Source organism: Melanotaenia boesemani, chromosome 21, assembly GCF_017639745.1.
Source record: "Melanotaenia boesemani isolate fMelBoe1 chromosome 21, fMelBoe1.pri, whole genome shotgun sequence".
Classification (NCBI taxonomy): Eukaryota; Metazoa; Chordata; class Actinopteri; order Atheriniformes; family Melanotaeniidae; genus Melanotaenia; species Melanotaenia boesemani.
The window spans coordinates 12,827,146-12,853,304 of NC_055702.1; the positions used below are offsets into that span (position 1 = coordinate 12,827,146).

Genomic DNA, 26,159 nt, shown 5'->3' on the forward strand with positions numbered 1-26,159 from the left:
AAATGTTTTTCCTCCCCTCCTCCTTACGAGTTTTGTTTTGGTTTTGTTGTCCTACTGTTTGGAGTGCATAAGCAGCTGTTTTTCCAGAGGGCTCCTGCCCCGGCTCAGGTCCAGCTTTTTTTCTGTGGATTCGTCTCCCAGGGCCGCCTCTTCCCTGGCTCCGAACAATGCTCGTTCTTAATGGTGTTTTGAGTCTGAAAAGCCACAGAGCTTTATAGAGGTTAGATTAAGACGTGGCTAAAAGATGCACCAATATCAGTTAGGGTCATTGCATATGCTTGGCCAATGTGTAGCAGAGCCTGAACTTAAATCCCCTTAAATAAAAGGATAGAAGCACCACCAGGGTCGCGCCATCTTGAGCCATTTATCGAGCGCTGGCTTAAAGCCAGACATAGATGGTATATTTCTCTCCTTCTGTTTCTTAAAGTGAACTTCTCCTTTATTAATGAAATTATTAGTCCAAATATGCCAGTGTTTAACCAGTTTATCCCACATTTAAAAGTATTTATATATCGATTTACAATTAACGTTGGGTGTAATGTTTTCGTCGGTTTTTAATTGGGGTACGGATTAGCTGAGTTTGGTTCAGCGCTTCTGATTATTTTTCCTGGCATAAAGGGGACTGAGCTAAACCCCTAATACGTTCAGTACCCCTAAGCGCTCATCTTTTTGAAGACGCCAACCAAAAAAAAAAAAAAAAAAAGTGCCCTCTGCTAGCGTTCGGCCCTCCGAGGATCGTGGTTAAGGGACATTATTCTCAGAATAGGCAATTAATTCCGCTGGCAACGATCGGTCGTTGCTTCTTCCCCCACCGCCCCTCCAGATGCCCTCCTCTCCATCCTCCATTCGCCATTTGAAATGCTAACACAATGAAATATTTTTCTATTGGTCCGTGTCCCTCGGCTAAGCCACCGCCGCGGGCAAAGAATTTCATCGACTGATGAGACCACAGGCATGCCCGATAAAAAGGTTAACCGTACGTGACACGCACTCCAAGTAGCCCGCGCTACCTTGAACTCTCAAGTTCTGTAACTTTTATTTGACTTTTTATTGTTAGCGGGTCCGCCCTCGTTTGGCCGCCGAAGCAGTTTTTTTTGTAGATGCATTGCTGAGCATTGAGGATACCGTCAGTCTTTTTTTCTCTTTACCCTTTTCCTTTTTTTTTTTTTTTGTATTATGTTTTAAAAAACACGGTTTTCTTATTTTTGAGTGGGCTTTTCCTACTATAACATTTTACGACTGAGTTTAGATTGTAGGCTGATTATATAGCATCTTGTTTTTGATATAAAAGGAAGCAGCTTTAATCAAACATGTCCTCTTTCAGGAGAGTTTTAGATGTAGCGTAGTGTTTCAGATGTGCCACAGACTAAAAATGTACCTCATGAAGATTGGCATTGACTAAAACAAGAAAATTAGACTTTATTTCTGTCAATACTTAATAATAATTTAAACTATAATATTATAAGCATGTTATTACACTACTAAAGCCTTACTTTACCAGACATTTTCAAATCTTTGTATTGGATTTTGATGTTAGTGGGCTTTGCTGTGTGAGAATAAAGAACAATCCAAGATGGCACATTTCTTCCACCTTCAGGAGAAGGCAAGGTAGACTGCTAGAGAGTGGGAGGAGGATTCTAGGCTGTTTTCAAATTGTTAGTAAAAGATATATGGGCACAGAGTAGGTATGGCTGCTGCAATACCCCCAACCCCATCTTTCATGCACATAAACACACATGCAAGCACGCACACATACACGGAGTGCTGTGCGAGGACTGAGGCAGGTGGCTCCCCATGGCTGCAGCTTCATGACAACATGCCATTAGAAATAGCAGGCCTGTTGATCAATCCTGCCGACATGACAGCTTCGCCGCGAGGCCTGGCTCTTTGAGTGCCGACGCCGCGGCAGCTCCCTCTCCCGTTTCTCCCCACTAATTGGTGAAGGTTTCTCTTATATGCTTTTGGCACAGGGCTTTTTTTTTTCTCCTCCACCTCCTCCTCCTTTTCTTCTTTTTTTCCTACTCTCTTTTTTTGCTTTTTTTTTTACTTTAGTTTTTCCCCCATCCATCCATCTCTACCACAGCTTCCATCCATTTTTATCTATTTCTCGTCTCCTCATTCCATACTATGATACAAAAATATAAATACACGCCGAGTATATGTATAAAATTTGATTTTTTTTATTATATTTTTTTTTAAATGTGTGTGTGTGTCGCTTTTCATGTTGATGTTGTCACAGTGGAAGTGATAACTTTGGGGGAGATATTGGAAGTGGGTTGAGTAAAGGGAATGCGTGTGCCGCGGGCGCTGTTCATTCTGTATTTTTTGTGGGACTTTTGGAGCTGGAATTTGACATTGACTTTAGGCAATATGCATCAGCGTGAGCAGCACAATGGGGATCAAGTAAGAGAAAAAAAGTTAAATCTTTGTCAGGTGAAATGAAGGAGAAACCAGGCCTTTGATAAGTCTGCACTTTTAATCATAAGATTTAGGTAATTTTGGCAATAAAGCTAAAAATACTACATTCATAATTAAGTGAAAATAGGCCATTTACAATAAGAATCTCTTTCTTTTCTTTTTTTTTTTTGGTATTACAGAAGCAGCTGTGTATAGCAGAATCCATATTTGTGTTTATCACCTAATCCCTTTCATTCTCATCAAACAGAATTAAGTTGCAAAACGTCAAAACAATTGTCAGCAAACGTCTGTGTGTTGCTTGCTGACTCCTCACGGTGCACGGGGCTGCGTTCTAATTCCACCAGCATTTCGCCGGCACATCACTCTTCAACGCCACCCACTCCGAATCACTCCCAACTAAATAAATGAGGGGGGAGATAAGCACACATTAAATGTTTAACTGTCTCGCATTTGTCATCTGTTTTACCCCTCTTAATTAAACAGATGCAGCTTAGCCCCGGCACTCCAAGTGCAGACGCATTCGCACACAAACACACCGCCTTTGAGCACTGGAGCCTGAGCGCAAACACTGTCCTGCCGATGATTAATTTAGTTGTTAATATTTATTTTGCTTAGTCCCGCTATGTTAGCAGCTCAGTGGAGGGCAAACCTGAGTCCCTGCTGCTCTGCTAGATGCATCATTTTGCCTTTTTGTTTCTCTTTTTTTCCCCCTCTTTCTCTTTATATATTGGTCATATCATGATTTTAGATTGTGGAGAACAGAAGTATTCTGTGGGCCAGTTGTGTTTTGTGTCTGCGTCAGTGTATTGTAGTGATACAGTGCATGTTGAAAAAATTAACTACTACCTCCACCCAGTGGCACAAACTAAAAAATAAAAAAGGCAGGTGTGATTGGCAGCACACGGTATTTAATGTAGTAGGAAGACTTGCCTTAAGCGAAGAGGGGGATGTATTCATCACACAATAGTGCTGCTATCTCTCACTCTGCATTGTCTCTCTCAACGCCGACCTTATTACATGCCGTATTTGGCATGAAGAAACCCCTTCTTATCGGCTCTGAATTTTAATGTCGGCGTGCTTAGATGGCCGCCTTATACTAGTAGTTGTTTTGACATCATATTGCATTTTCTGTGCATGTGTTGGTTTATTATTTCCTGGTGAATCAGAAAAGGAGATCTGTCTGCACCACCGCACACTGCCGTGCTCTCGATTTGCTAACTATTCTGTAAAAGGTGTCGCAATTGAACATTGTGTGGCACCGGCACGTTGCCGGTTCTTGGGGCATCGGCAGACGAGGAAAAGGGAAAGAGGAGAGCTGCGGCCCGGGGTGAGTGGGAGAAAAGAACAGAGTAGAATTGGGGGGTTCCTCTGATGCTCCCTCTCCAGATCCGAGGAGCGGAGCGGGGATCAAAGTGGCTTGTTTTATGTGGCTGGTGCAAGACTTTGAAGTCCCAGAGTCACCTACAGCACTCACTTCATCAAGTTCACTAGTGTCTTAATAGCAGATCAATAAATTTCAAAGTCGGAGAGTTAATTTGATACTAGCGCTGATGTGATCACGCTGGGCCGCAGAGCTGCCTGCTCTGCTCGCTCTCGTCTCCCTTTTCCCTTCTCTCCTCCTCACCTAGATTGGAGCTGTTTTAGGCTCTCAACTTAAATTAAGTCGCGGCGTTTGCTGCCTTTATTCATAGTCGGCTTTGTGTGAACACTTAATCAGCATCTGTGCTTGTGTCACAACAATTAAAAGATAATTTTTTAAATAAAATTTTAATTTTTGAGCTTCCTTTTAGTCATTTTAATCTGACTATCATTAATTTTATATCCATTTTTTTTAATTATACAGGCATTTATTATTAAGTAAATAAACCCCAGACAATCTGACAAAGCATTTTTTTATCAAAATAATAATTAAAGCATAATTAAAAATATATATATATATAGTTTTGCTCCAATTTTTTATATTTATAATTTTGTGCTGCTGAAATATTCTGCTGTCTTAGTGTGAGAAGTTGTGAGTTAAATGTTTAATAATTAAATGACATATTAAGTGTATAAGAAGAATTGTGGACACATTTTCATAAGTATCAGTATTGGTAAACGATTACAAAGACATTTAAAGTTTTGAGTGAACAGAAAGCAGAAAAGAAAAGCCGACGGCTTTCGGAGAGCGGAAGAATCGGGAGAAAAGAGCGCTTTCTAAAGCGCGCTTTTCATTTTGGAATAAAGCGGCACCATCTGTATTTGGTGCCGTGATACCAGCAAGTCAGTGTGGTCGGATCGGCACCCAGAGAACAAAAGCCCAATTTAGTATGTTCATCTAAGGGTTGCTAATGGTATTAGAGAGCCGGCAGGGTGGTCGGCAGGGGCCCGGCGCTGCAAGGTGAGCCTGCAGCTTGACCCCCACACTCACACCAGTTCACTGAGCTGCTGGCATTAGTGCCCCTCATCTGCCTTCGTTTTCAATGCTTTCCCTTTTATTTAAAAGCATATTCTTTAGAAGAGCACAAACAGAAGTTTTTGGTAATTATGAATAATATTTTGGCCATTTTACTGACTGAAGTCAGCTAAAAAGTAATTGGCTAATTTTGATAAAGGGGCTGATATTGCTTGCAAGGCTGGATGCTGCATTGTTCAGAATTTATGGTATGTAAGTAAATAAAAAAAGTGCTTGGTTGTGAAATGCAGTGGGTGCTGTAAAATTCTGAAGATGATCTGCTTAATTTTTCAAGATAGATGCAGGTTGGGGTGCTTTTTGTGTGTACATTAAAAGTTGATTAAACTATTCCGGAAATAATCTTCATCACAGAAATCGAACTGACATAATTATTTCGATGATAATTAAAATTATGCCTGGTGACTTATTTGATGAAGCTTTGGAAAATTGTGCACGGAGCCGTAATTGACAGAACGGTAGTTCCCGGATTGAAGCTGTTTCTGTGGAAAAAGCTCCTGGATGGAGCTGACGCGCTGCGGCGGGTGGTGCTGATGCAGGCTGCCTGTGTGGTCCTCAGCAGTCGGCGCTCCGCCGGGCTCTGCCGAGAGCACCGGAGGTCCAGGATTTTTAATTAATGTTTCATGTTAAATTTAGCGCCAGCGATGTTCACAGTGCAGCGCCTGTATGTCTTATTCTTTTATTCATCTTTGTGCTCCAACAAAGGTGAAAAAGAAAATCCAGACCTTACAGAGAAAAGTAGAAGAAGGAATCCATGGAATTTAATCTAAAGAAAAAATAAGGATGTTGAAATTATCTCCCCTGTCATCAAAATTAGTAGTAATTTATCATTTCAATCCTTTAAAAAAATAGTTGAAATTGAGTCAAAATGTTTCTGTATTCCTCTCCCCTTTTTTTTCTTGAGGTTCCTGCTGTTCATGCACCATGAAATCTTGCTTCATTAAAAGTGTATTAATCTTGTCTCGTCTCATGGGAGGTACCTTAAGATGATGTTGTGTCTTTTTCTTTAAATTGTTGGAGGAAAAAAAAAATCTTCCAGATTTGGTCCCTGTCAGTCAGAAATAATTGTGTGCTTAATCTTGTCCCTGATGGATGACTTGGAGTTCAGCAATGGGCCAGCTCCAATGACAAATACAATATTAATATTCATTAACTGCTTTGACAATGCTAATTTTGATGCAGTAGTAAAGGGCCTTCCAAAGTTAGCGGCCAAAGCATCAGAGCCGAGCAAGGTGGCAAGATAATTTGTGCTGCTTTACTGAGCTGAAGGCTTTTTAAAGTCTTAAGCAGGGGGGAAAAAAAAGCTAGGTACCACAAACAAAATAAAAGAGAAAGGGAAAAAGTTCAGACGCATTGGAAACCAGGACTGTGGAAGTAATACGATCAAGAGACGGCTACAAAAATTTGACACCTCCAATGCTGCATCTTTGAGCAAATTTCTTTCTTTTTTTTTTTTTTATTTTAACAAAACTTACTACAAAAAGGACCATAACATGGTAAGTCAGCACATTCTCATTTTTTTCTTTTTTGTTTAATCTTTTTGATCTCTTCAATTATCGCCATTTGAAGATCAATAGTAATTTTTTTCTGCTGTGGTTAAAAGGCTCACAGCGGTGGTATAGTGGATGGTCGGATCACGGCTTTAAGAGTGGGCTTCCTCTCTTCAAGCCATCAGTTGGACGGGTTGAATTTTTCTATTACCAGCTCTTTTCCGAAAACTACCCACAGCTTGTATCCATTTATTTGTATTTTAGGTATTGTTTCAACTGCTGTTGTTCCCTTGTTGTGTGGCAGGTTTAACTTTAGGAGTTGGGGCTCCTTTTCCCCCTCAGTTGTCTTAAGAGAGTTCAGGCAGGAGGAGAGTTGGAGGTGCAAAAAGCTGCACCACAATGACAAGCTCGTTTGGTGATAAATGTCTATTTTTTTTTTTCTTTTGTGTGGCTGTTTTTTGCGGGGGGTTATTACACTAAAATTAGGGCTACCGACGGACAGAATTGGGGGCAACTTGGCTTCATCGCCACACACTCTTTGCCCGGGATCGGAATGCTTTCTCTTGCTTTTTTCTGTGACACTTCTTCCACTCAACGTTTGTGTTTTTGATTTTGTATTTAATTTAGTGTGACTAGCGGTGAATGGAGCGTGGCTAATTTTGGGGATTAATGACATGACGAGAGACACCCCGCTGCTTGAGTTTAGCCAAGTTAAGGCAACTCCTATAGCCGGCACTCCACTACCTTTATGTCTGCCAAGCTGCGGAATGAAAGCCCTTCTTTCTCTCCCTCTTTTTGTTGTTCTTTCAACTTATCAAAGAAAGAGAGATGGACACAAAAGAGCTTATTAGGGGGGATATGAAGATGGGCGAGGGGAAAAGAGGGAGTCCCGGTCAGATGCGGAGAAGAGCAGCGCAGCCTGAGTGAGCGTTTGAATGCGTGAGGTGGCTGAGAGTGAACAGCCAGCTCCGGCCGCCTGCTTGAGGTCCTCCTTTCCACTCTGGGACTTGAGGAGCCGCCGTCCTGAGTTGCTCCGTCATTCCTCGGCTCTCGCCCGGTCCTCCGGTCGCTGTCTTATCGGCTTAACCCATCGGGCTTTAGCGAGGGGCTTGCCGTAGATGAGGTGCTGCCCCCCAGTGGATTAGTGGCAAACATGGTGGTGGGAGTCTGCTTGGAGTCTGTGCACTACCACGAGTGCCAGCATGCTTGTTTTAACCAGGAACCGAGCAGCATCCCAAATACAGCTCTTTTAAATGGTAAGACTTTTCAACATTTTAATCATAGCCGTTTTTTATTTTCTGGTGGTGGTTGAACTTTTAATGGCATGTTTTTACTGAATTTATACAGAGGTATTTTTCTGGGCTCCGTTTGGCAATTTATAACACTTATGTTGCTAAGTGACACATTGACAATTTGGATAATGAAAGGCACTGTTTGATTGCTTTGTCCTGACAGCCTGACAGCATTGCATTATTCTAAGACATCAAACTAAATATGATCGTTTTTATTGTGTGGAAACACACAATTAAATAAAATCTAGTTAATAATGCCATTACTTCCACTGAATCAATTTAATATGTTTATTTTTATTATTTAAATTTAACTTTTGGTCACATCTGCTTTTTATGTGCTTTAGTTAATATTAATAAACCAGGGTAAATATTTAATATGTATTTTATTCAATTTTGTGTATTTCTTTCTTAAAAAGCTTCAAGTATTTGAATTTTTAATCCTGTATAATTTTTGTAAATATAATAATTCTGTAGTTAATAATGACACTTTGAAGTTTTGCGTTATTGGTTCTGCCTCTTTATTACTTTGTGTTTGATTGCTCTGATTTATTGTAAAAAAACAGTGGATTAGTAAAGGTCATAGGTTGTCTCGTTTCCTTGTGTTGGAAAACTTTTTGTCCTTTTTTTTTTGTTTTGTTTTTCATTCTCTGAACACTTTCGGGTCTCATGCGAATGCCTTTGACAGTGAAGTGGGATAGTCTTTTTTTTTTCTTTTCTTTCTTTCTTTTTTTTTAAAAAAAGAAAAACTCCCTTTCTCTCGTGTTGCGGCGTGGATGCCATTGTGACGGAGTGATTGTGAGCTGTCCATCACTTGCTGGCGAACTGGCAGTTTACTTAAGCAAGTGCACGTGGGACAAAAGGAGATGGCAGGAGCGTGGCAGGGCGGCTGAATGGAGGGAGGGCAGACAATTAGCCACCGCCTTGTCGGAGCTCTTTTACTTGTCAAGCTGGAACCCCGGCGCTATTGTCCAAGTTGTGTAAAGAACATTCTCGCGGCTTTGTTTTGGCTTTAAGGGCCTCAGGACTGCCTGCTGCAGGCCAGGAGAAGAGCAGGGAAGGCTGAACGAGGACAGGAGTAACGGAAAACAAGCAGCGTGTTACAGGAATGTTTTTGGCTGTTTCTGTTGCCAACTTTTTATATGTCTTATTTGGCTTTTTCTTTTTTTTCTTTTTTAATTGGTGGCACACACTTAAAATATATAGTTTATTTGCAGCAATTTCTAAGGGTCTGTTCTGTATTCATGTTTCTGCATATTTTTTTCCCACACTGTCATCATTTAGGTTATATTAAGAATATTAAATGCTACTTAGACGGTAATAATTTATTCAATAGATTTGTTACGGTCATTAGTCAGATTCAGGAACTTAGAGGTTATAATGAACAACTGACACGTCTAATTAATTATAGAAATCAAATATAAAAATTAATCTTAAATTAACAACATTTAATTTGGTGATCAGTTTTTCCTGTTTTGTAAGATTTTTTTTAAGTACAAAAAATGCATTTTGTGTGGCATTTTTTAATGTTTTCTTTTTTCGTATGATTAAATAATCATTCCTAGGCATTTTTTTATTTCTCTTCTCTTTGAAGGGAAAAAATATATTAAACTACTTAAATGTGTCATTTTTTTATTCATTCAAAAAAGAAAAAAAAAAAAATAAGTGCATGTTAAGTTTTCTTTAAAACAAACCAAAAGTGATGTTTGAAAGAATCTCCCTCTTAAACGCGCCTGTGTATGTGCTGAATTTCTTCACGCTTATTGAGAAAAAAAATAGGAAACGTCTTAACCACATGAAGCTTGTCGTTCGATTTAACTATTTGGGGGAATAATGGGTGTGAAGGTGAAATAGTTGCGGGGAAAGGAGAATAGGGAGAGGAGGGCTGTGAGGAGGCCTTGTTCGCATGAACCTTGAATGGAGTCGAGCGAGGTTTGGGGGGGTGGGTGTGTAGAAAGACGAATTGTTCTCCATTCTAAGGTATTGTTTGGGAAAAAGGAGAGCAGGCAGAAAAAAAAAACCCCTCAAATTTAAAAAGGGAAAAAAATTGCATTGAAAAGTGCCAAGTCCGTGTCAGAGTGTAGACCTTCTCTGCTCGATTTTACCCCCCCTTCTGGAAAGTGGGCATGAAGAGAGGACTGTCAGCATCACACAGATGAAGTGACTGTTGGCCACACTTTGCTGAGTCTGCCCTCCCTTTGTGGATGTTGTTGTCTTGTTCCTTTTTTTTTTGTTTTTCTTCCATCTCTCACTCTCCTGCTCTCTCCTCTTTGTCTCCATCTCTCGCTTTGCTCGCTTTACCTTGTAGCCGAAGCTTTTCAAGCTGCCAGTTCGTCTCTGGGCATCCTGCAGGCTCCGCAGAGCCCACACACATACACACAGAGACATACTCCTCTAAGAAACGCATACACAGACCCAACGTACAGCAGGGATTTGGGTAATGACTGATTTTTGTGTGTGTGAGTATTGCTTGTGGAAAGACTGCTCAGTGCTGAAAAGCTGTTCAGTTATTCTTCTTTTTCTCTGTCCACACTCTGGCTCTCACTTCTTGCACTTCTTGTCGCCGCCATCAAAACTTTCACTGAGAAAGAAGAGGAGACTGCTCGCTGCTGAGAGCAAGGGCTTCGTGGTTACAGAGAAAGATTTGGGGGATTTTTATTTCTTTAGAGGATGGAGGTGGGTGGGTGGGGAGAATTGTGCTGACTGCGTTTGTATATATATTTTTCTGGGAAACCAAGGCCTCACACCCTGAGCCCACTCTACACACATTCTAATGTCAAAACCTGGGGAAACAATGGTCAACTGGCGGCAGGACCGTAGAGAGCGGCGACTGTAAACACACACACATGCGCACTCGCCACACATGCCCAGCAGCACACGTGCACACAGTGGAGAAAGGAGCCAAGAAACAAACAGACAAAGAAGGAGGAGAAGAGGAGGAAACAAGCGGCCGCGAGCAGCAAGAGGGCTTCTCCCCGGCGTAGACGCGGAGAAGGAGGAGCTGGGGGGGGGCCCAGGTGGAAAAAATAGGAGTAGAAGGGGGCGGGGGGTGGGACAGAGGGGGTCATGTACCCCCGGGATGGAGCTCCAGCCGGGCCGGAGGAGATGGGAGCCAAGGCAGGAGTCCTAGGCCCCGGGCTCTCTCTCCTCCAGCAGGTGGGCTGCTGGCACCTCAATCTAAGCAGCTGGGTGAGTAACGCAGCTCTGCTCCCCTGCTTCTTCACTGTCTCTGCTTTTTCTTACAACTGATCTCTTGTAGCAGCATTTTGACAGGTTATCATCATGATAAGAGTTTTTAGTGGAGGGGTGGAAATTTGGGCTGAAAGGATGGTGGTCATCTGATCCTTAGTTTTGCAGAAACAAAATGATGACATACTTAAACCTTCTGTGTTTGTGTGCACAGATTCGATCATAAATGTAAGACCAATTTACCATAAGTGGACAATTAAACTAAACAGTCATAAATCCCCCCCTAAAAGAAACACGATAAACAGTGTATTTAAAGTAATCAAAAGGTGAATTTGCTGAGACATGATCCTCTCAAGAGGAATATTATTTACTTGACAAAACATTATTTGATCAATCTCATGCCTTAACCATGAAATGTAAAGTAAGATTTCAATAACGTCACAGATTAACATATCCCTTTGTTAATGTTGCAACCCAATTCAAATTCTTAATTGCTTGGCTTTCAACTGAAATTCTGAGGGGCTGATTGCATTTCAAAAGGCAGAATTCAGTCTGGCTCTTAACACTGTGATGCAATATCACCTCTTAGAGAAGCCCCCTTCAACTCAGGTATGGAAGTTCAAGAGCCTGTTTACCCTTAAAAGGGGTAAAAAAAAAAAAAAAAAAGCTTTAACACACGTGTGTGTCTAAGAGGCGATTTGTCTTCACAGAATACAACAGTTCTGCCGAATACCACTTCATATTCAAGCTATTTGTGCGCAGTTTTATTTATCTGTGACATATCAGAACATGTCCTTTCTGCAATTCTATTTGATGTGCCGACTATCAAAGATGGGAAGCGAAAATAAATGGTGACGAACGACTTGAGAGCTAGCGAAGAGAGCAGGAGGAAGGGGAGCAAAGGCTCTGGCCCATATAATATTTTTGTTCAGCTCTCTGATCAAGCAGTCGGCATGTCACTACAGCAAAGTGAATAGATTAACTTTTAAATATTCTGTGGTCTCGGGAGCCTCTTGCCCTCAGAGACACATCTGCTGTACAAGAAAAAACTGATCAACACCTCCATATCTGGTTTTAGCCCCCCCCTTCCCTCCTTTCTAATTCCCAGGTTCTTATTATTGTGGAGTTTCTTTTTCCCTCATGATCACCCCCCCCCCAAAAAAAAATATTATATCTGTAATCTAGCAGGACTTGAATTTGCATGGTATGTTGGAAAGTTATAGCTCAGATAAGTCTTTAATTTGTCTGAGCTTGTCATTTTTCATTGCTTTTATTGTCTGAGTATTCCTTTAGATTGTCTGCTTGAATCTGAGGATTGATTTGACTGAGTTTTTGCAGGACCTGTGTGTATTTGTGTGTGTTTACTTGTTTACTTGGAGATGAAGATCTTTAGCCTGGAGGGGGCACTCTATACCTCCCAGAGGATAACAGCAATTGTGTGTAAACAGATTTCAACAGGACCATATTGAATGATGTCAGATGACAAATAAGATTCTTTTTGTTGTGCTTAAATCAAATTTTATACTCACTGACACACACACACACACGCATACACACACAGATTGACTGGTCCATGATGCTGTCCCAAGCTTTTCTGATAAGGCTGATATACTTGTGTGGTTTTTATTTTTCCTCTGTATTGGATGTGGGCCACTTGCACGTTTTGGGAGAGGCAGGCCTCTGGCAGCTTTTTCTGCTTGCTTTGGAATTTGGAGGACCCCCCCTCCCCAAATCCATCACGGCGCTGTCATCCCCACATCTCTCTCCTCTTATCCCGGCCTCACTACAGCTCATTAGCGCCCCGCAAGCTGTTGTGACAACTCATCATATCATGACATAAAGCAGAGAGACAGGGGCTCCAGCCCCCTGCCCAGCCACCCACTGGGCCCACAAGGTCGCCACCTTCACATTTGGGGCTCAAATTGGCCCTGCGAGGCGCCACCAGGCGGAAATGCAAGGCCAACAGCTTTTTCCTGTCTGGCCTCAACCCCTGTGTCTCCCTCCCTTTGTCTTATTCCATCCTGCTGTCACTTTTTCTCCTCTGTTTGCCTTCTCCTGTACCCCCTCTCACTCCCCAGAGGCCTGACTTGAAGCAGCTCATTCATTTGTCCACTTCCAAAGGGCTCTTTTCTTATGGTGGTGAAGCAGCATTAGTCACCTGCTACTATAGGAAATAATTTACACTTCTGCTGGGACTTGTCAGGTGTTTAACTTAAGGCATGTATTAGCCATCAGTGGCTAGTCAATTTGCAGGAACTGTAGAGAAGCACCATTGTGAATAATCACAATGACTACATAGATTTTATTGAAGCATACAGGCCTTTTTTCTTATGGGCTTTGCAGCTGGAAGAGGAAAAATAGAGCAGAATAAATAAAGCTAAGGCAATATCAATAACATAACCAGAGGCAATACTAGCTAAAGTGTGCTGTGTGGATCTCATAGTGTTGGCCTTTCTCAGCAACAGGCGCCGTATGAGTCCAGGATGTGGAAAGAGTAAATGTGTTCATTGATGTTCATACAAGAGGGTGCCCTTAAATTTTTCTTAAGGGGCTTTTGAAGGCAATATCTATTTCTGAGGCTTGAAAATCCAGTCATCATGTCTACAGAGCAATATGTCTGTCTTCTACTATATTAGTTTGTTGTGAGGAGAGAGGTGGTGGGAAGGATGCAAGTCAGCGGGGGTGTAGGGGCAGGAAGTTTTATTTATTTTTTTTCTTCTTTTCCCTTGGCTTTTGTGGAGCAGAGAGAGTAAAGCCTCCCACGTTGCTTGCTTTTGTTTCTCTGTGCTGGGTGAGCTCTGTGTGGCTGAAGCCTGCCGGACGACCAGTCCTGGGCTTGTATTGTCCCACACTGGCCCCAGAGGGCAGGTGCTGGGGCCTCCTTTCTGCAAGGACTATTGGGTGCCGCCTTGACGTCAGCAGTAGATGCAGTGGATGTTACCGTGTGTGATGATGATCACACAAGATGAAGAATGTGTATGTGAGCTGATTGAAAACATCAGATACAGACTAATATGTGCATTTGGGGGTGCTATCAGTGAGTGAGTTTTTGACTGATGGCACAAAAGATTTATTCATAAAAACCTCTACAAGAGTATTTTGTGTGTGTGTGTGTGTTACAGTCTCTCCTCTATAAGGCTGCGCTGGCAGCAGTCAGTGCTGCGATTTTTTGTTTGCATCACTCTGGTCTTTTCAGGGGAAAAAAAGAGAACACTCTTATACCACAACTGACTATGATGTAAATCGTCTGGCCTCTGGCTTCTCGCTCAGTCCCACACACACCCTCTCTAACACCCTCTGTCTAAATGTGGACTCAGTGGATGGGCATTTTGAACTGTCCTCTCAATGGCTGTGGTCCCTGGACAAAAGAACTCATTTAAATGACCACTAAAGCTTTTCAGCACAGAGAGATGAAGAATTGACAACATTCTTTCACATCATTACCAGAGGGAGGAGTGGGGAGTGGTGACGGAGGAGGTTAGGAGGTGAGGGAATGGGGACGGGGGCCACAAGAAGAGGAGAGTGAGGCCATCTTCTAGCATTGAGCTAAACTTGTCAGCTGCATTTAGCAACTGTGATGACCTCAATCTTGATAGTTTTTTTGTTGTTTTTTTTTTCCCCTGGATCTGATCTGGATCTCAAGCGAGGGCCTTGGTTTGTGTTTCTTTTTAATGAATCCTATTCCACCTACCACCCCCCTCCACCACTGACACACAAACACATACACACCCCTCCTGTCCCAAGCCCTCTCTCTCTCCTTCCTAGCCTTTTCAGCTCAGGGCTGTGAATGAGTCCCAGGAGTCTCTCTGCCTCCCTGGAGTTCTGCTGGGGTTCATTAATCTTTCATTGGGACCACGGCAATAGGGAATGCTCCCCCCCATCCACCCCTTCCTTCTTTTCCATCCACACTCTCAGCTCCCCCCACCACTGCAACTATAGAACAAGTCTAGATGGCCATGCTTATACCAACTATACAAAAAGAAATCTTTAACTACCCAGAGAAAACTTAGCTTTTGGCTCTCACAAGGACTTGATATTAACTTCATCCTCAGTCAGCCTGGACACATGATTGGTTTGCAGCATTAAGCTCTGCACACATTTGTCTTGCCATAAGCCCACAGCTTTGCATATGTATTGTCAATGAGCATCAGGCAACTGTGCATCTTGTGCATGTAGCCCCCCTGCCAACATCTAGCCCCATTAATGTTTTTCAAAGTCTTTTGGAAATGTGCCACAGTGGAGCTTCCTTTCTTTCTTGCATGGGTTAAAGTCGCTAATGAGGGTATGTGGCCTATGAGAGGAGGCTGAACGCACACATACACACACACAAGCAGCTTGGTGTCTTACTCTTCCCCCTGAACATATCATCCATGTTATGATAAGCCTGATTAGTGCTGCTTCTTTGACTGCTGAGGGCAGGATAAGGATGTGTGGGTAAAGAGGCGAGAGCAGCCTCTGCCACCAGCCTAATCTACAGCAGAGCTCTAATCTGGTTATCTTGTGTTTGGGGAGTGTGTGTGTGTGTGTGTATTAGTCTCTGTCCCGGTCTGGCCTGATGAGAGGGGCTGAGCTGCTGTTAACACAGGGGCCCACGGCAGCACACCACTAAAGCTCCACTGTAATCTTTGGGTAATTGAAAAAAAGGGGGTCTGCACCACTTAGGAGCACAAAGAGAAGATTACATAGCTAAAACTAATTTGGCAAAAATGCAGAAATGGATTTTCAGCCCCACCTCTTCTCTCTCCTAACCCTTTTATTACAATACACCCATACCCTCCATGAACTGGGCCCTGGGGGAAAAGATGAGGGGAAAGGGGGGAGCGAGGATGGAAAGGAGGCTCGAGAGCCGAGCAGAGAACTGACTGGAGCTGCTAATGGCTGTAGATTTACACATGCTGCCTTGATTTCGTGGTTTACAGATGATCGATTACCTCACTGCAGTGGTGGTTAAAATGTATCTCATCACACATCAAACTTAAATGCAAACTGGCAACCCCGCAAACCTCTGAGATTGTGTTACTGAATTCCACTGTGACACCACAAAAGTGTTTTTAATTACAAACCATGCTATTTTCACTGTGGTTTGGCGCCTTCAGTGTACCCAGAATTTGATAGCTCTTCTTTCAAGCAGTTTCAGACCAAGCTGTAACACTTAAACAGGCGCCTGCAATCTCAAACCCAAATATTAACACCATTGCCTTCCTTTCTTTTTTTTTCCTCTCCTGTCTTTCTATATATCCTCCTACTTTCTCTCAGTCTAATAAGGTTCCAGTGGTACAGCACCCCCACCATGTGCACCCTCTCACACCTCTGATTACCTACAGCAATGAGCACTTCACACCAGGGAACCCCCCACCTCACCTACAGACAGATGTGGATCCCAAAACAGGTAAAAAAAAAAAACAGTTTTCCACTCTGTCCAATCCCAGGAAACAGAATGTGATCTGATGCAAACCTGCACAAAACATCTCTAGATTCCAGCGCAGTGTGAAACTAATATGTTTACAAGAAATTGGGTCCTCAAACAAGGCAAATCAGATCTTAGACTTTCTGCAGAGCCTGCTGTGTAAGTGTTTGCTTATGATGTGTGATTTCTGTGTAGAGACAGGATGCTCACATGTGTTTGTTAGTCTGTGACTGCAGACTTAATATTTGAACTAATTCAAGTACAGGCAGTACCAAAATGCATTAAATAGAAATGCTTCTTTCATAATTCCTTTCTTGATGAATTCATAAACATAACCAGCACTGTTCACAAGTCTGTGATAGTTAAACTTGGAAAAGGCCAACTCAAGTGCTTCTTTGTTGAGAGCTGCAGCCCTTTGTTTCCGACTGATTCAGCTATCGCGCTCGTTAACGTGGTTTGGTTTTAAGTGAAAAGCAGCCTTTTATTCGAGAACACGAACCTGAGCAGTGGCTCATAAACTTCTCGTAAATCCTGGAATTTAACAAAACAACCTCGAACTCCCATGACCACAAATCCAATTGCCAATACGGAGCATAAGTCAGCCACTGTAGTTGCAATTCTTCACATTTATTTCCCGTAGAGCAGCAAACACAGAAGTCCTCCAGTCTGTTTCTTTGGAATTTTTGGATAATATGTCTTCTGCTTTGTATGTAATCCTCATAAAATGGGTAACCGAATCAAAAGTCTTCCTCAAGTTTTAGTGATCAACTTTGCACCTGTAGATCCTGCAGATTCATTGTCCAGCTTTTACGTACACATCCGTCTCCCACAAACATTTAGCGCACATTTTCAGGTAATTTCATTCATTTCCAGGATCATCTTGACCCACCAGTTAATTTTGTTAACTGACATTCAGCCCATTCTTTCAGGTTAATGTATTTTCAGTGCAGTGAATAATTTTCAAGCTTTTCTGTGGTCTCTAGTGGATTCAGTCAGTGTTTTAGGTAATAATGTTCCCTTATTATGATGGCCCTTACAAAGGGGAAATAATGTGCCAGCTGCTGTTTAATGTAGTGCTTAATGGGGCTGCTTAATTTGGCACAGTGTTTAATTAATTAATGAGTTGTATTAGGTCTTGAGCACTGCACAGTGATGGGATAATGTTCCCCATGTTGGCTTTCCTTTTTATTAGAACTTGCCTTCCTTTTTTTTTTTTTCATAATGTTATACAAAGGCAAGATTAGATTTCTATTCACCCACACTCAAACGCATCACATGGCTCATCAGTAACAGAATTCCTCTGAAGAGTCAGGTGCTGTTTTAACTATAATTTTAGGTGCAAACATCAACACTAGCCAAGTCTCATTTATGAAGATTCATCTGGCTTCAGCGTGGCCAAGTTGGAGCTGGCCAAAATACCTGCAACAACAACAGCTGTGTATTTAATAAAAACACACACACATCAGCCAAATAAGTCTCCCAGTTTTACATCTACTGAGTGCACCTCATCCCTGATGTGCTTTAATACAAGTCTTAATGCCCATTATTACTCCCTTACATGCTTAAAAAGGGACATTTCAGACGTTGTCATACGTCGCTGTCCTCATACTTCCATGCGTCTTTTGCGTTGCCATGGTTTTTAAGTTAATTCCTCCACTAGTGGGCAGTGCTAAGTTCAGAGTTCTCTTCCAGGAGCCGAAGGTAATGCATCGCTATAAAGTTGTTCCAACACGCCCTAAACATTTACGTACAGTCTTTCTTCAAAATCCCGCGCAATTTCTACAGCTGTTGTCCTCGTCTTCATTCTTCTGTAAAGGCAACACTGTTGGTGCTGTAGTTGTTTGGTGAGCTGTTCTTCAATTGGACCCCTTTGTCGCTGTTTGTCAGTTGGTGATAACAAAGTAATTTCTGTTGCTTTTTTATGTTAAATCTAAACATACTAAATGCAGAGTTAGGAGCCAATCATTAATCTCAAGAAAAATACAGAATGACCTTATAATTAGTTTCTGCTGTTACTTTCTGCTGTGGGTTCATGTGTATGTAATGGGTAAATAACACCATGTAAAATCCAGAAAGCTTGTAAAAATCAGCAGACAGACTCTACCATTCCCATATTGGTATCTCTCTGATCACAGAGACAGCTTTTAATTATATTTCTGTGTTTTGTTAACTTCTAAACCTCAGTCATTTTCTATAATTAATCTCGTGATTCACCAGACAAATATGACAAGAATCGTGTTTCTTCCTCACCTTTCTGCCTCCTCCAACACATTGTGCTGCTGTGCCGCCTCAAAGCCCTTTGATCAGGAAGTGTGATTTAGCACTTTGTACATGCAAGCAACAAGCTCTCTTCCTCCTCCTCTACCTCCCATCTGCAGTCCTGTGATGTTTGCTCCATTCAGATGTGAAATGCAACAAAGCATGAATCTGGCACTGACAAAGATTTTGGTTGTCTCTCCATCATTGTCTTGTCTGTCCACCTCCTCTCTGCTCCTGTCATCCTCTTTCTTCCAAAGGAATTCCGAGGCCTCCACATCCTCCAGATATATCTCCTTATTACCCACTGTCACCTGGCACTGTCGGCCAGATTCCCCATCCGCTAGGATGGTTAGTACCACAGTAAGCGATTCCTTTTTTTTATTACTCTTTCCTCTGTATTCTCTTAAAGTAGTCTCTCTAATGATTAATAAGACTGATATCGAGCTAAATGTGGCTATGATGTGTGTAACAAGATTTATGAGAATAGATGTGGGAACTACTTCTTGGATACTCTAAATTTCTAATCCAAGTCCAGCACACTGGTGCTTCCTTAGGCCCTCACCAACCTCAACTTGCTATTTTGTGGCAAATACTATTTTGCATGTCTGTGTATGGTTCAATTAGAGTAATGAACTGTGATTGCCTGTATTTTACCCACAATTCCTCATAGAGGCTCTCCCTTGGTAACTCTTGTCAACACTTGTTAATATGACAAAAGGCTACAAATTAAGCTCTGTTAATTTAATGTTTTCTCACCGCGATCTAAATACCGAGAGAGGCCCTGAGCGCAGTCATGGCGCCCTTTGATTTGCTGCACTTTATTTTGGTATAAATTTACATTCATTATTGTTTGTCTTTGGATGTGTAGACCTCAATTAGTGTGATGGCTCCATTAAAGGGACCCGCGCTTCGTCTTTAATTATCACAACAAAACACCTAGTTCCAGCTTGGGGAGGAACAGGGCCCCACTTCGTCGACACCGAGTGAAGGGTTATGAAATTTAATTAGCCATTGCTATCAAGATTTGTGGCATTCAAATTGTTCAGAGTTTTCCTCCCTTTGATCTGCGCTCTGCAATCCCCTAGATTTTTGTCCTGATCAAATGAGAATAAAGAGGCCCACGGTGGGGAGAAGTGAGACAGAGGGCTTTAGCCTCTCTTCTTCCATCAACCCTGTTCCTTTACCTTTTCCTCTTTCTTCTTTTCTTCCTAGGCAAGGTCAACCTGTTTATCCAATCACAACAGGGGGTTTTAGACACCCCTACCCAACTGCGCTCACTGTCAACGCATCTATGTCAAGGTGAGTTAAACGCATACACACTCAACATTGTCACGCGCTCATTTGGTTTGTGTTTGGGTTATGTGTTTGGGTTAGGTGCACGAGCAGCAGTGTGCACGCTGTGAGTGTGTGCATAGACGGTGAGCAGAAACTTCTCCCTCAAGGAGAGCTCACACTCCTCATCTCTGTGTTCAAAAGGCCAATTCTCCCGTGTGGGGCTCCAGCTAGCATGCTCAAATATTAATTATATTTATCATTTTCTAATGAGGCCCCTGAAGAACATTTACCCCCACTGCATGTCAGGCAGATCTGAAATGAGCCGGGGCATGTCCTTGCTGTGAGTTTGAGCAGCCAGACAGATAAACAAACAGCAACACCAAGATGGTATAAGCTGGGGCCCCGACACTTGACTGGTGCTTTGGTCCAGCCCATTAGGGTCTAGTTCAAGTGCTGCTGTGGACGTTAGTGCACTCATGGGGGGGTGGTATGTGTATTTGTTGCCATCTTGTATACATTTGTGTGTGTTTGTCAGTTGGTGTTTTAATGCTTATTGTTCCCATGAGGAACGCTTGTCATCTTTATTGTGTGGGAAGCAAACATAATTAATTTTGGATGCCTTAAAAGCCCATGATTTGCGGGTATGGGTGAGCCAAAAAAGCAAAAACACGCACACACACACACACAGACACACATAAAAAAAAAATCCCCCAAAAACCAACAGCCTCCCACTCTTTTTACTCCCACTGCTCCTCTCTCCTCCTCCCTCTACATGCCCCTGCAGCAAGGGGACTCTGCACAGGGCTGGTGTGGAGTCTAGGGATGAAGCCAGGCTTTAGTTTAATTACAGCCTGATTGGAAAAGCAGCTCCTGAGGGCGGCTTGTTTAGACCTCTGTGACAGTGATGGATCATATAGATGCATGGAGGCTGCTGTTGCAAAGGGAAAAGGGGGGTTGTATTTTTTTTCTTTAAAGCATAGCCCAAAGAATGAAGTAAAACTAAGTTTGTGAGATGATTCAGACAGTTTTTGCATAAGTTCCTTCAAATTGAAGCACATTCAGTTTACCTTTATAAACTCACTGGAGCAGTGTGAGTCAGAGTTCCGCCTTGCAACCCTTCCTCAGCAAGTCTCAGGTGCAGATGGTGCGTCTGTCCAGACATTGGCATCTGGCAACAGTACCCAGCCAACCTGGGCTTTAAGTGACTGCTAATTTGGTCCCTTAATGACAGCCTCTACAATGTGATCATCTTATTTCCAGTGTAGCTAATTGAATATACTGACTGGGGTGTGGGGGGACTGGCCATGGGGAAGAGCTAATGCCCTGTGATGAGGCCCCTAATTGAATTAGTATAACTGAATAGATGGAGAGCTCTGGGAGTTCTCTGGAGAATGGGAGGGTTTAGCACATCGCCCCACCCTAAAACAACTCTACCAGAGTAGATGAGTGCATTTAAACAGCTGGCAAAATGTAGTAACAGTTGTAGTCTAATTGTATCAGCATAAAGGAGACTCCATTCATACATAGCCTATTTTCAGTTAGTGAGTTTTGTTCAAAGAAAAGGCCAGACTGTCATGATGGCTCAAACGATTTGTAGTGAACAGACTGACTGGAGGAAATCGCAGAGAAAAGACACCTTGCCCTTGTACTCTTGTCGAGAGTGAGGTCTTTGCAGGGGAGCCTTGCTTCATGTCAGTCCCCTGTGCTTAAACCAAATTAGGATGCAGGGAATGAATCCGCAACCTTGCAGTCCAGCGATGAGCACTTTACCACCTAGATCCTGCTAAAAAATACATTTTTGTAGGATGGAGGGAAGAGAAGCCAAGGAGAGCAGAGATAGTCAGTGGAGCAAATGAGGGACATTATTTTGATAAAGGGGTTGGTGCCGGTGCAAGTCCCCCACATTGCGTATGTGCGTCTGAATGTATGTAGGACAGGTGGGTGGATGTAAGGCCCCCTTTGCCCCTTATGCTTAAGCCTGCCCTTTGATATGTTCCCCCATCATCCCTCTCCCTCTCTTTTCCTGGGGAACAGGAGAAGCGCAGCGACCAGATCATTATACATTAAACAGGCACGGGGGCTACTGCTTCGCACCGGCAATTAAATGGCGCTGGCTGACACTGTTCTTGCTGCGCCAGTGACCCCCCCTACTCTTCCACCCCGCCAGCCATTCTTACCTTTCAGATTGAGACGTAGAAGCCCCAGGGTGGGGGAGATTGGTGGGGTCTCCACCGCTTCTCCCTCTCTACATTGCTTAAATTGGTCCAAGCCGCCGCTTGCTGCTGATGAGCCCGATGATCACGATGATGCCCCCACGCTTCAAAGGGATGGCCGTCATGTTTAAACCATAACCTGGGCCATGCGGTAGCAGCAGGATGAGGGGAGAGATGGCGAGGAGGAATTGAAGAAGCGTGGAGGTGGTGAGGGGACAAGGAGGAGTGGAGAAGAAGAAGAGGAGGAGAAAAAAATAGATCTTGGAACAGAGGAAATTTTAACAAGTGCACACAGAGAGAGAGAAAGAGAGAGAGAGGGAGCTTGAACAGGGAGAGAGGAAACAGACCGAGTGAAGAAAACGCAGCCTTAATGATGGGCGATATGCAGCCACTGCTGCCGAGCTCCCCATCAACGGATGACATGGCACAAACACCAATGTGTCAGTGATGAAGGGAGAAGAGGGGAAAGGAGAAAAAGAGGGAAAGAGTTTGAGGGGGGAGCTCTGGCACTCCCCTGAGATGGCCTCCAACAGAAACTAGTTGTTCCTGGCGAGTTTATCCTCATCATTATATTCTGGCTCGGAGCCATGCAGCCAGACACAGCCGGATAATGAGCTGCTTTTAAAAAAAAAAAACGAGAAAAAAAGAAGAATTATTCTTTCGTTTTTTTCTCCTTCATCCTTTTCTCTTAAATTCGTGCATGGTCGCGTGAAAGCACACTTTAAACATACACATGCCCATATGCATGTTCAAATAATTAGTGCCACACACTCGCAGACACACTAACGGACAGCAGTGTCTAATAGCTGCTCTGGCCGGTGAAATGATTTCCTAAATAAGGGATTTGGGCCTCGATATGTGGAACAGTTGGAGATGACGAAATGATGATAGGAATGTGGAGGGATGGAGATAAAAATGTCAGTGATGCTGACTGTGCTGAATCTGCAGAAAAGAGTGGGAGGAAGCGAATGGAGACCCAAAAGCTGGAGCGCTACTAGACTTTTATAGGACAGTTTCATCTACTTTCTATAATTCCATGTTAAGAGATAATGATTCTGGCTTTAACCATCAAAAATCTGGCATTTATATGTCATTATTAAATTGACAATGACAAAAAAAGTGTTTAGTTTTTTTTTTTTTGTTTGTTTTTTTGCCAATTATAAAAAATGACTATATTAAGGGGAACTTGTTTCTTCACCTCTTACAGATTACATATGCTAAAGTTGATATTAACCATTTAAGTTACTAATATGATGAACTATAAACAGAAAACAACCCTCAAACTAATGATGAGCTTTCCTTCAATTCAATTACATTCTGTTGCTTTGAATGGTCTTGATGTATTTTTTTCATCACAGAAGTTACGATTGAGTGAATTTCAAATATGTACTTATGTGCTTAAGTGTTTATTTTATATTTTTTTTAACCTATTTTATCCTTTATCACTGCCACACAATGTAATGTTTTCATGTTATATTTTTCTGCAAGTTTATTGAGTGTTGGCTAAGTTTGCAGTAATGTGTGAAGTGTGTAATCATCCGGGCTGGATTCTGTGCTCATTTTAAGTCCTGACATTTGATCTAGTGACTATCACAGGAACCAGCTTTGGACCTGTTCATGTTTCTGTGGGTATTAAGTGCATGTCTTTCTTGTGGCTCAGTTCCATTTCCACGGAAGACGGCAAAGCGTAATGCACTTAACATGTCATAAAATGAGAATGGAATTCAGCCTCAGCTGTACAGTTTATGTGTGTGCGCCATCTTCTCATTTCACCTGTGTCCATTCTGACGATTTACACAGTCTTCTGTCCTCTAGGTTCCCCCCACACATTGTGCCCCCTCACCACAGTTTGCACACCACGGGCATCCCTCACCCAGCCATCGTCACACCCAACGTCAAGCAGGAATCCTCCCACAGTGACATCAGCTCTCTCAACAGCTCGTGAGTAAACTGTCGATGCCCAGAATGAATGTTTCCATCCTGTAGGCTCACCATGCTCATCTTGCTTCCTTCTACCTCACCACAGGAAACAGACAGACGCTAAAAAGGAAGAGGAGAAAAAGAAGCAGGTCCACATAAAGAAGCCTCTGAACGCCTTCATGCTGTACATGAAGGAAATGCGGGCCAAGGTGGTGGCTGAGTGCACACTGAAGGAAAGTGCTGCCATCAACCAGATCCTGGGGCGGAGGGTAAGTGTAGCATCAAACTGAAAGGCCTGGGATGCATAAGAAACACTGACCTGTTGATTTGACAAATACAGCTAAAAGACCTGAGTTCACAGCCTCTTTTTTTTTTCTTACTGTGATGGAAAATCTTTTTTCTTTGTCTTATTTTGTAGTGGCACGCCTTATCGCGGGAGGAGCAGGCCAAGTACTATGAGCTGGCCAGGAAAGAACGACAGCTCCACATGCAGCTGTACCCAGGCTGGTCAGCACGAGACAACTATGTAAGTTTTTAGGTTTACAAGTCGTAACAGCTTTTTCTTTCCCCCCTTTGATTAGGTTTAAAAATACAGGACAAGATGTCCTGTATTTGTTACCTGGTGCAAATTCTTCTGAAATGTACATCTGAACTGGACATATGACCTTTATCAAAGTCCACTTTTTCATGGGACATCATGCATGTATTTGGACAGTTTTTTTTTATTGTGGGGCTCTGTGCTTCAGCTCACACAATTCAACATGAAATTATAAAGATATGTAAGTCTCAGCTTGGATTTGAGTAGCTAAACATCAGTAATAAAGGATATTCCACCTGTTCACCCTTAAAAAGCTCCACAGCTGTTTTAGCCTGCAGTTCAGCTTTGTGGTAAAATGTTGCTGGAAGAGTTTTCATGAGTCTCTTTCAATCATTTAGTTAAAGGTCGATATCCTTTTCTTTTTTTTTTTTTTTTTTTGCAAGTATTTGCAGATTTGCCTTTCTGGTCTTGAGGCATATTATTGTAAATTGTCTTCATTTATAGTTATGAAACATTCTTTTGATCGTTTACATGGACACATTTGCAACCTGGTGATCGTTTTTAACTCAAAACATGCAAATCATTATTTTTTTTAGTCACAGACATCAGCTCTACCAGGCTTTCTGCCATTTTTTTTCTTCCCTGTGTGCACCTGGTTATAAAAAAAAATGTATCCAACTGTTAATTTTGGAAAACCACCTTCTTTCGACAGCCTCCTTATTTTCTCCGGTCATATGGATACTCTGTCTGCTGTTGATAAAAAAAGTCCCCTTCAATCTAAATGGCAATGCTCAGTCGACTCTCAGCCACAAATTACTTTTTTTTAACATGAACTCTTGATGAATTACACAAAACTGCCAAAGAAACATTTACCAGCCTGTTATTTCTGAACCCTAACATTTTAAGCACAGTGGTTTCAAAAGGCAGGAAATCCTTCACCATTCTGCCTATGTTGATGTAAACCTTCTCAAATTAAAGCCGAGACTTGGAGGATGTGTCCATTATTTTAGGTGAAAGCAAAAGCACAGAATCTCAGCGACTGTACAAAAAAAAATGTCTGGGCTCTTTGTTCTACCACACAAATGCCAGAGTTTTAGTTTTACCTTGTTTTGGTATGAAGCTGACCAGGGTAGTCTCCCATGAACAGCCTCAGAGAAATCTATTTTCTAAAGCAGAAGTGTGTCAAAACGTCTAGATCCTAACAGAAGAGAGAAAAAATAAAAAACAAAAGATTACAAAAAAGTAAGAAAAGGGTAGAAGAAACAGAAAACACAGAGAGGAGGGAGAATTGTAGTCTGGCCTGCAGTGGCTGCAACAAACCGGAGGGCAAAGACAGAAAAAAGGCAGAGAAAGAATGAATGAATAAATAAGTAAACACAAAGATGAGTCCTATTCCCCGTTTCATGTTTTGGGCATTCTGCAATATAATAACTAAGGTTCCTTTCTGTGTCTATTTTTTTCTTTCTATTTTTTTGGCGTCTAACCAACAGGGGAAAAGGAAGAAGAGAAAAAGGGAAAAGCAGCAAGCAGAGAGCAATGGTAAGTGAGCTGCAATTATCTCTCATATTAGAAGAGCCCCATCATGTGTCAGGCAGAAGTGACATCTTGCAAGATAAAAGTCAAGCTAGTGTTTTTGTGTTATGTTATTTTTTTGTGTGTTATTGTGCCTGGCTTTTTTTTTTGTATAGTTGTGCTACCCAATGCAATAT

General features: G+C 42.3%; 1 protein-coding gene across 29 annotated transcripts in view; it reads left to right on the forward strand.

Annotated features, from left to right (window-relative positions):
* tcf7l2 (transcription factor 7 like 2) overlaps positions 1-26,159 on the forward strand; it is an 85,456-nt gene that overhangs the window by 52,113 nt on the left and 7,184 nt on the right. For 11 of the 29 annotated variants that reach the window (XM_041973330.1, XM_041973329.1, XM_041973336.1 and 8 more), the window contains 7 exons: positions 16,095-16,227; positions 18,762-18,864; positions 19,717-19,803; positions 23,793-23,933; positions 24,019-24,181; positions 24,331-24,438; positions 25,926-25,989. In XM_041973330.1, the coding sequence (XP_041829264.1) occupies positions 16,095-16,227; positions 18,762-18,864; positions 19,717-19,803; positions 23,793-23,933; positions 24,019-24,181; positions 24,331-24,438; positions 25,926-25,989 (799 nt within the window). Of the gene's footprint in view, positions 1-10,715; positions 10,839-16,094; positions 16,228-18,761; positions 18,865-19,716; positions 19,804-23,792; positions 23,934-24,018; positions 24,182-24,330; positions 24,439-25,925; positions 25,990-26,159 lie in introns of those variants that run through there. The other 18 variants (XM_041973338.1, XM_041973331.1, XM_041973332.1 and 15 more) reach the window with 4 other exon arrangements.